The 10,037-nt window shown below is 29.9% G+C and overlaps 1 protein-coding gene across 1 annotated transcript; it reads right to left on the reverse strand.

Moving 5' to 3' along the window:
• Positions 1 to 275: 275 nt before the first annotated feature.
• Positions 276 to 8,904, reverse strand: MsrA (methionine sulfoxide reductase A). The gene is made up of 5 exons (XM_085188766.1): positions 8,722 to 8,904; positions 6,466 to 6,626; positions 3,412 to 3,532; positions 2,598 to 2,734; positions 276 to 1,091 (listed from the first exon to the last, which is right to left on the reverse strand). The coding sequence occupies exons 1-5, from the start codon at positions 8,767 to 8,769 to the stop codon at positions 857 to 859; spliced, it is 702 nt and encodes a 233-aa protein (XP_085044892.1). The 5' UTR covers positions 8,770 to 8,904; the 3' UTR covers positions 276 to 856.
• Positions 8,905 to 10,037: the final 1,133 nt, after the last annotated feature.

A 10,037-nucleotide genomic window follows, 5' to 3' on the forward strand; every position in this document is an offset into this window, starting at 1 on the left:
TACCTAAATTTCGTTAAATTATAAAGCTCAATTTTTTTGTATAATATTAGAAATCACGTTTATTGCCAGACGCCTAGCATTGTTTTATCCCCCAGACGCCCCTAAACCCCTAATAGGGAACGAAGTGCCTTGATATTAGGTTCCCAGGTTACCTCTGCGTACCACACGAAGTGCGGGACACAGTGTGAAGCTTAAATAAAATAAAAGAAAGCAAATAGATTTGTTATTACTCATGTTTTTTAAAAGAAGTTTATTTATGTAAAAAGAAAACAAAGTTAAATAAAGAACAAGAATTTAATATTATCTCCTTTAAACTTAACGTAGCATATTAGATTACTTATATTCGAATATCATGTAAGATAATATTTAATAGAAGGTTTTATATAAATATATATTTTTGAATATTTACTATTGTAGTATTTATAATACTGTTAATTTTACTATTATTAGCTCGTAATGTGTACGTTTGTCACAAATATCAATATAAAACAATATGATTTAACTAACAAGATAATAATGGAATGAAAAAAATAACGTCGATGATTAAACAATCAAAAATTAAAATGCTATACTGCCGCTAAATAAACCTGTGCTAAGCACATTTGTAATAAAACTTAATAAAATAAACAATTTCATTACTTAGATATTATTTTAAGCAGCAGCTTCCGAGCTCTATACATATGTACCAACATAAGAAAAAGAAATAATAAAAATGGCAGTAACCAAAATATAGTGAATGCCATTTCTTAAATATATACGTATTGAAATTAAAATTATTTTTTTTAAATTAGGGCTGTATTTTTTAATTTCGATTATTCGGTATACATGTATAGAACAAACTTTAAATATATCTATTTTAGCAAGCAAGGCCACCGCCCTCATTGCGTTCTAGTTCACGGCGAACGTATTCCGCTTGTTTTTCGCTCAGTCCTAAGCGAACCACTTCTTGATCAAATTGTGCTTTACCACCAACTCCCACCAGGTAGCCATTGAGCCGCGCGGCCAGGTGTGATGTTTGTAACTTAGACGCGTCCAGGCCCAAGCTTCTGCAGAGATCCTTGTGTCCTTGTAATCTGTATTTCTGGTGATAGCTGCAAAAATAAGAATGTTTTATTTTTTATTATTGTTTAATTCATATTATAAATGAATAATATATTTATTTCTATTATTTTCAAAATATAAATTGGCAATAGCCAACAAAACCAGTTTTTAAATGATTCATACTAAATAAGTGTAATAATAGAAGTGTATTGATCTTGAGATCAAATCTATCAATTCACGAATGCGTTTCTATTAAAAGAATCAAACGATCGATCACGTCTTTCAAATACGAATTGAACTCTCACATCTTTGTGACACTATTTAAATTTACAATGACAGACAGAAGACATCGAAATTATTCATATTGTTATTGTAAATATTTTATTTACAGTACATGTTTTAGCTTGACATTGAGGAATGAGACACTCCGTTCTTCTTTTCCGCAAGAAGTCAAGACATTGCGTGTGAAGTGTGGAAGTCAAAGAGCGGAGAAATATAAAAAGGACTTATCCAGGTCGGGATCGAACTTTCAACAGTCGCATACCCAATCAGTAGCTGTTCCCACTGCGCTATATGGGCCATGTTTAATGTTAACGTAGATCTTTTGCTATGTAGACTACTCGACTCGACATAAAATATCAGCGAAATGTCATGACTAAGTAAATAATTATATATGTAAGTAGATTTAGCTTTTTGTGAAGACAAAGATTGTACAAAAAAATTTGGTATAGAGGTACGTATTTTTCATTTTCAAAAAATATCAAAACATGGTATAATAAAGTTAACATAATTTTAATTAGTATTTTTTATGTTTGCTTTTAAACATACCTATAAATAGCAACACAATGTGCGTCAGGAAAATCGATGACATTTAAAATGGAGGTTAATTCATACAATTCACAATTATTTAAAAGGAATCGGCCGTGACATAATTATTATTATAATTGGCAGTTATGTAATGGAATATGTATACAGTCTGAATATTTATACATTGTTAGTTGCCAGGCTCGACATTCGTTCGAGGTCGATTTGCTTGCACTTTGCACTGCGAATGTAATACTAAATAGTAAGAGTAAGCATAATAAAAAATGTCATATGCATACATATAAAAAAATAATAAATCATGCTGTATCCCGCACTCAGTAGGGTAGGCAGAGGGAACAGTGTTAAGACACTCGGTTCCCCATTTACTGGAGGCATTGCATGTTGCGAGGCGGAACTCAACGCCGCGCGTTGTCTCCACACCAGAACGACGAAATGAAAATATACATTTAAATAAATATCGCGTCGCGTTTACTGTCACACGCTTGTGCCCCTGGCTTCATGTAAACTGGCTTTATGTTGATATTTCATACTAAAATGATAATCTGTATTCGCAAGTATATTCGGAAGGAAGGAATCCTTTTAAACGTAATTGTAATATTAACGAGTACGCATAATTTTGAAGAATTACTTTAAGAATAACCAACTCGAAGCAGTTAAAGAAGAAGAATGAAGAAGACGAAGTTGCGCGTGGTTACCTAGTATTTTAGTTTATATACGAAAAAATTACTTACTCTTCAGCTGGGTAAAATGTACCAGCGGGTGCAATTTCTGTCCTCAGTTGTTCATTGCATCGGACTTGCATGGTTTTGTACGAAGTCTCAGCTGTCTCACGTTGCTCTTCATCATGGTACAGGATCAATGATTGGTACTGGAATTACAATAAACTTTCATTAATGTACATAAAAACAATTGAGATCTTATGTGATTGGGTTACCTCGATTAACAACAAAATGGTCATTTAATTGCGGCGTTGGGTTCCGCCACTCAAAACGCCATGTCTCGAAAATTAGTAGAATAGTAATTAATTTAATTTCCAAATAGAGAGAGAGAGATAGATATTTTATTATATCTTCCACTTCTTAATATTTATTAAACTAAAGCCGTACTTACGAGTATAATGGTGCTTAGGCTTTTTGTAAAGTTCGTATTATAAAGAAATTAAATACAGCTTAATCATAGCTTAGTATAATCTTAATATGAATAGGATAATTAGGTTTTACAACCCCATAATCTTATAATGCACTCAGCATTATAAGATTATGTTTCATTAATAGTAGATAGGAATAATCTAAGCAGATTAGGCACTGATTTAGTATTTCACTATGCACTTAGAGTGCCTACGTTTCTACATGTCTATGTATATAGGATGAATCAGCTTCACGCTGTATCCCGCACGCAGCAGGGCCGGCGGAGGGAACCTAGTGTTAAGACACTTCGTTCCCTTTCTGCCGAACTCAACGCCGCGCTTTGCCTCGACACCAGAGCGAAGACATGGAAATATAATTATTATTTTTTATTTTGATTTTATGTAGGATGAAAATTTACCTGTCTCTTTATTTTTGTTGTAAGTCCATATTCGTGGTTAGCCCAAAACATGTCCAGAAGTTCTTCATATGTTACAGTCTTTGGGTCATAGTCTACCTCGATTACTTCTGTATGGTCGCCTCTGTCGAGAGTAGAGAATGCCGTATTATTTACATTGTTACAACAATATTTAAATTTTTGGGATATTATTAGGATTGGATGAATTTTCAAATGCAAATTCGGATTGAAAAAAATATATAAATGTAAAAATTTGGCGAATACACGAAAATTAGATAGTAGAAAATATTGTCTATCAGAAATTACTACCAGTCGCGCCGCAAGGGCACAGGCGTGAGACTGTAAATGGGAATTAAATATTAAATATTTTTATTTCAGAAGCTAAATACCCTGCTATCTGCGAGATACAGCGTAAAGTTGAAAAAAAAAGTAATCACGACAGAGTTTGTGCCAGCTAATAAGTTAAAGGCGTCTTATAAAATACAAGTCTTTATATTACATTATATAAATAGAAATAAATGAAAAAGACACATAAATTATAATATTTTTAAAGAAAAAAGTAGAGACGATATAACTAGCTTAGTTGCTTTGACCTACCCTTGTCCGCGTAGGCGTAGAGAACACAAAAAATCAATACGTAGAGTTTACAATGCTATGAGTTATATTTACTTGATAAAGTTAGGTAAATTTTTAACATTGACTTAAAACTCTTAAAAAAAATTTTAAAGTCTGCTATATATTAATTTCAAGATCTTAAAAATGCGTACTTTATTAAACAATAATAGTTAAAAAAATATAAAAAAACATGCTTTTATAAAAAGATAAATAAAAAGAAAAAAAAACATATTTTTAATTTAAATTTAGAATAATATAAAAGAAAGCGGAAGGGGGTTTTTAAGTGATGTGTTAATATTATGCAACCTACGCCTTTTGTCACTTATTTTAAATTAAAAAACATTTTTTCTGAAGAAGATTCTGGTTAATTTTTCTTACAAAAGCGTATTCTTAAATCGTTCCGTTATATAGATAATACGTAGTTTGACAACGGCTGCCTTGGCCTTGGTTCGTGCGTAGATATTTAGACAACCTTGACGCAATCATTACAATGCCAAATATATTTGGTACACGAATTAAATCAAAATTTAATACAGGAAATGAAAAACGATATTCTTATAAAAAAAATGCATAATATTCTGTTTTTAATCTTAAAACGAAGGCAATTATTGACTTTCTATTATTGATATAATTTGAAATGCTTTTTAGAAGTACATATTTTAAATTATATATTTATAAGATGAAGAAATATACCGTGTATATTTTTAAATTAATATAGTGTCTACCCTATAGGATAGAGTTTTCTTTATAATAAAAATACGCCTAGCTATAGCGAAGAAAAACAAAAAAGAGATAAAGTTAGAAAAATATAAAATAAAAAATAACAAAAAAAAATAAAAAAATAATAGAATATATATTGTAATAAAATTAATTCTTTTGTAACATAATAAAAATATTAAAAACAATGACTGAGCCATTTTACTATTACGATTAGGTACTACTTTCGTTAAAAGATGTAAATACTTCTATTATCTGTACACTTGTCAAAGCTTAGTCGGCACGTTTGTTGGAATATGTGTATCTAGCGGTCATAAAACAGATCCATTTCTTAAAGTAGGTATTAACTTAAGGAATTATGCTTCATATATTAAGCTCTTGAGCATTTATCATACTTAATATAAAAAGTATATTTTTTAGGTAGTAGGTAAAGGGAACCTAGTTTTAAGACACTCCAAGATTTCGCTTTATAATTTTTTTCTTTTCTATCTATAAATTTAACTTTTTTTTAATTAAAAAAAAATACAGTCGAATTGATAACCTACTTTTCTTACTGAAATCGGTTAAAAAGTAAAGACAAATACGTTATTCGTGCCTAGCTATGTCAAAGAATTATTGAGAACTGTGAGGTTTTACCCCTACAATATAATTGCAATCATTTGTAATATGTAAATTAAAAGAATTTTATTCTAATTACTTTAGTTACATAATAAATGACTACGCATACTACGCATCATAAATGATAGTAATGCGTGATCTGAGAACGTGCATGTTACTTCAATTATTACATTATTATTTAATAAATTAGTACTAATATTAAAAATGTGAAAGTTTGAGAAGGTGGACGTTTTTTCCACTTTTACGCAAAAACTACTGAACGGGTGTAGATAAAACTTTATAATAATATAGCTTATACATTAAAATAACACATAGACTACAATTTAGTCAAGATTTTGTATATTTTTACTACAACTTTAAGCGGGCGAAGCCGCATTTGGCTCGATATTAAATATATAAAAGTATTTTTACCCACTATTTGTAGACCTAATTAGTTATTTATAGTTTACTCCTCCTAAAAACAACAATAGTAAAATATAGTTGTGCAATATAAAAATGAAAGTCATGGTTATTATTATTTTTTGTAAATCGATCGAGCTGGTGCACGTGTAGGTTAGATCATTTTCGAGTAGGTACTCGTGTTTTGTATGTTAGATAAAAAAGTGCTTGCTAGTGCCAATTCATGTAAAGCGAAAATATACTTCGCCTTGACCCATATCGATCGATCTTGCTGCAAACGTGTTTTTAGTTCCGTGTCGTTTTCTAATAAAATTGTGCCTCTAAAATTATTTTAAACTAAAAAAGTTGTAAAAAATAGATTTCAAAAACCAAATTCATTATTTTTTGTTTTTTTTTATGGTCGAGGAATGTGATATGGTACTAAGGAGATATTTACAACGAATTATTAAAAAATATTATATATTTATCAGCCATTTTAATAGCTTTTTACCACGCTTATAATTATTAGCTTCGGTCTTATGTATGTATCTTTGTAACGGAAACTTTGAACGTGATGTTGACAGACTTTGAAACGTCGGATTAATGTGAATGTGTGATGGGAAAAAAATACTACAAAGTAAAAAATGTTTTGTTAAAATTTTAATTTTAATCTGTTCTGATTATATTATTTATAAATCTAGTCCTGATTATATTATAATAATAACTTACAAGTTTCTATAGTGTGGATTTTTTGTAGTGCCACCCGCGTAGCCCACTCTGGTCCGCACGATGCCCGGCGTAGCACCGAATAAGGAGTCGTTCGACCAGAAACAACCCATACCAAATGTTGCCTTCTTCGTTGGTATATCCACATCATGGAGTAACGCGGCCTGCGTGAAAAGTAAACAAATAACAGTTAATATATGTCGATATTTCTATATAAATATTGACTAAAATATGTTTTAGTAGTCAAAATTGTATTAATTAAAAAGTAAGCAAATTTTTACTATGTGAAGAATAAAATCGGAATTTTTATAGCAGTACAACTAAAATATAAAAGTAAATTATTATAATACTTTGAAAATAACTTTAACTTTCTTGGTATTATTACCGTTATCACATATAGGAACGTTCACGAAACCCTAATTATAATTTATTCAGGTTTAAAAAGCGACCCGAAACCAGTTTTTGGCAATTCAGTTAGCTGCTCTACCTACAACTGGAATTAAGGATCGTTTGTCAAAAATGGTTAATTAAATACTTATAAGCATTTATTAATGAATACCTCATAGAATTAAGAGTAACAATTATAATTAATTGATGATTAAACAATTAATAAAATATAATTATAATGGGACATTTACATTAAATAAAGAATTCATTGTAAATTAAATATCTATACTATTATATATAAAACAAAGGTCAACAATGCTAATTATACTAAATTACTGCATTCAAATTTTATCTGGACCTCTTGTAAAGTAATTCATTATACTTTGGTACACAATAGGATCTAGTTCAAATACACAATAAGAGTTCTATTCGATGCGTTATTTACTTGATAGCTAAAGAAATGCTTACTGATGTGGTGTGATGTTTGTGTTAAATATAAATTTTGTTTTTAATATTTATGATGCATTAGAAATTAGTAATAAAAAATTAAATAAATAGTAATTATGTAATAAATTAATAATATATTAAAATTTTTAATTATTATATAAAAAAATAAAGGCCAGTCGTGGCGTAAGGGCACGAAGTGTGACTGTAAAATCTACTGGTTGTGAGTTCAATCCTCACTCGAGGAGATGAAATATTTATTTAAATTTATATTTACATTTTTTTCGTTCTAAAGAAAAACTCTTCTGAACATTACAATAAAGTTAAAACCACCAAATTCTTGAACTTTGGTCGAACTACATATGAGTAGTCTATTTCGGTCATTTAAAATTGCACGCTTCCCTTGAGCCACTGTTGTCTGTATGACAATTGATGACACGTGAGACAGGTTACAAAGTATGTTCTATAAAAATGTACATAAATAAAAATACGCTTCACGCTGTATCCCGCAAACAGGAGTCAGAGGTTGCGATTACTTTCCGCCGAATTTCTCATTGCATGTTGAGTGGAGGAACTCAACGTCGGACTTTTTGCCTTTGTGCTAGAGCGAAGAAATGAAACTTTTCTTTTCGATTAAAATTAAAATATTAATTAATTTAAGCATGCACGGACAGTACACAATTCATTTGAGAAATTATCAGTGTGATTCTATAAGGATAATATTTTTATAGGTATTTTACAAAGAAATGATTAGATCGCTCAGCTGACATTTTAAGGAAAAATATACATATATGTATTATCTGTCATTCAGTATTTTGAGGAAATAGTCTAGCAATGTATTTTTTTTTCGAAATAACTCTTCTTCACTGTAAAAATAATTTCTATTTAAATGATAATATAAAATTTAGTTAAATACTGTTTATTTTAATTAAATATTTTATTGTGTACTTTTGTTGAAATTATAATGTGTACATTTATTACATTTTTATTAATTATTGAAAATTAAATTATAAATAAGCGATTTTTATTGCCGATCAAGTTACGCGTTCATCGCTCTACTTTCTTCCGCAAAAACTTCCATAAGCATCAATCAATCTAGAAATGGCAATTTACATTTGGTACACCGTACCACTACTACGTATATTCACTATTATTACTATCCTAATTTAAAACAAAATTATTGTTATAAATATTACTTTTGATTCAAATCATTTCAATAATATTATGTTATTGATTCCGTTATAATATTAAAGAAATAAAATAAAATATTTAAATGATAAAATTAATATTATTGACATGTTAAATATGTATTCTAAGAACCAATAAAAAATATTACATAGATTAATTAAAAAAAAAACACTCATCAGAGTCATAAGAAATTAAATAACAAAAAACTAACTTCATACGTATATAATGTTCAATACTCACGTTGGTCGGTGGCTTCATGGTGCACAGTCGTCTTATAAAGCAGAGCATACACAAACGATGAATAAATTGCTGATTCTCCGGAATTGATGAGATTTGGTCGCGAAGCACTTGCCACGAGGAGTCAGGCCGCGACGCGTCTATTCAGTGCGGCGGTCCGGCGAGCACTGTCACACTGTCAGCAAGACTGTCAGTCAATGACGGTTGCCGCTGTAACCGTATTCTTCCAACTGAACTTGGTGTGTCATAACTCAAAAGGCATACAGACATCGTGTCTCTACATTTGGAAAATTAGTTTTTTTTTTAATTTCGCTCATTAAAGCTGAGAATTGATTCAGTATATTATAATTAAAGATAATTAAGATTTAGCCAACTCATTGAAGTAGTTATAAAAAATAAGACTAGAAATAAAATAACAACATTTTAAAATATAAAAAGTATTTTATTTTTTTTATATTTTACCTGTTATGTACTAGTTTGCAATGGTTTTTACCGTGAAATTTTCTTACTACGTTAAATGGACGCAAGCGTGTGACTTTAAACGCTACAGGTTGTAGGTCCGATGACCACACACACATCTGAATGAAATATTTAATATTTTAATTATATATATATCTTAATTACTTCGCTCTGGTATCCGAATTTGGCGGAAAGATGGGAACGGAGTGTCTCAACACTAGGCTCCCTCTGGCTATCCTGCTGGCAAAAAAATATATATATTCCATCTTAGTTCTGATAAATTAGTGTAAGATTCAATATAACACGATGACGATTACATTTCAGCCAGTGTCGTTATATTTGCAGTCATAATTGGCAGGTGATATTTAATGACGCAATATTTGTACGTATTGCATTACGTCTATGGATGCAACACAGGTTGACGTTATTTCAATAGAAATTTTCTTCTTCAAATTTATTTTATAAGCTTCAATAAACTCATACTACCTAATAAACAAATAAAAGAGGAACAAAAATGTAATATTACACATTCCTTCATGTTGTTTAATATGTACCCTCAAGTAATGACGTAATACGCAGCAAGACCGGATCGATCGAGAGCTTTTATAAGTTTCGTTTAAAAAATGCAAAGCACGATTTTAATTTTGAACGTTGACATTAACATTTTTTTATAACTCTACGTGTAATTAGGATTTTTTTACTTAATTAGTGTTTAATTTATACAACGACAATGATTTTAAATAAAATAACCAATTTAAGTTAAGCACTCAGTGGAACACACAAAACTAAGTAAGCGCACCTTTATCTACTTAACTATTATTTAACAGATTTTCGACGCCAATAAAAGTTTAGCATGCCGT

This window comes from Heliconius melpomene, chromosome 7 (assembly GCF_056956725.1).
Source record: "Heliconius melpomene rosina isolate 202511_hmr_F chromosome 7, ASM5695672v1, whole genome shotgun sequence".
Lineage (NCBI taxonomy): Eukaryota > Metazoa > Arthropoda > Insecta > Lepidoptera > Nymphalidae > Heliconius > Heliconius melpomene.

Excerpts from the sequence above, each read along its gene's own strand:
- MsrA (XM_085188766.1), bottom strand. The coding sequence starts at position 8,769 with ATGCTCTGCTTTATAAGACGACTGTGCACCATGAAGCCACCGACCAAC. Across the intron at positions 3,533-6,465 it reads AATCCACACTATAGAAACTT|AGGCGACCATACAGAAGTAA; the intron begins GTAAGTTATTAT and ends TACTCTCGACAG. Across the intron at positions 1,092-2,597 it reads ACATTTTACCCAGCTGAAGA|CTATCACCAGAAATACAGAT; the intron begins GTAAGTAATTTT and ends TTATTTTTGCAG.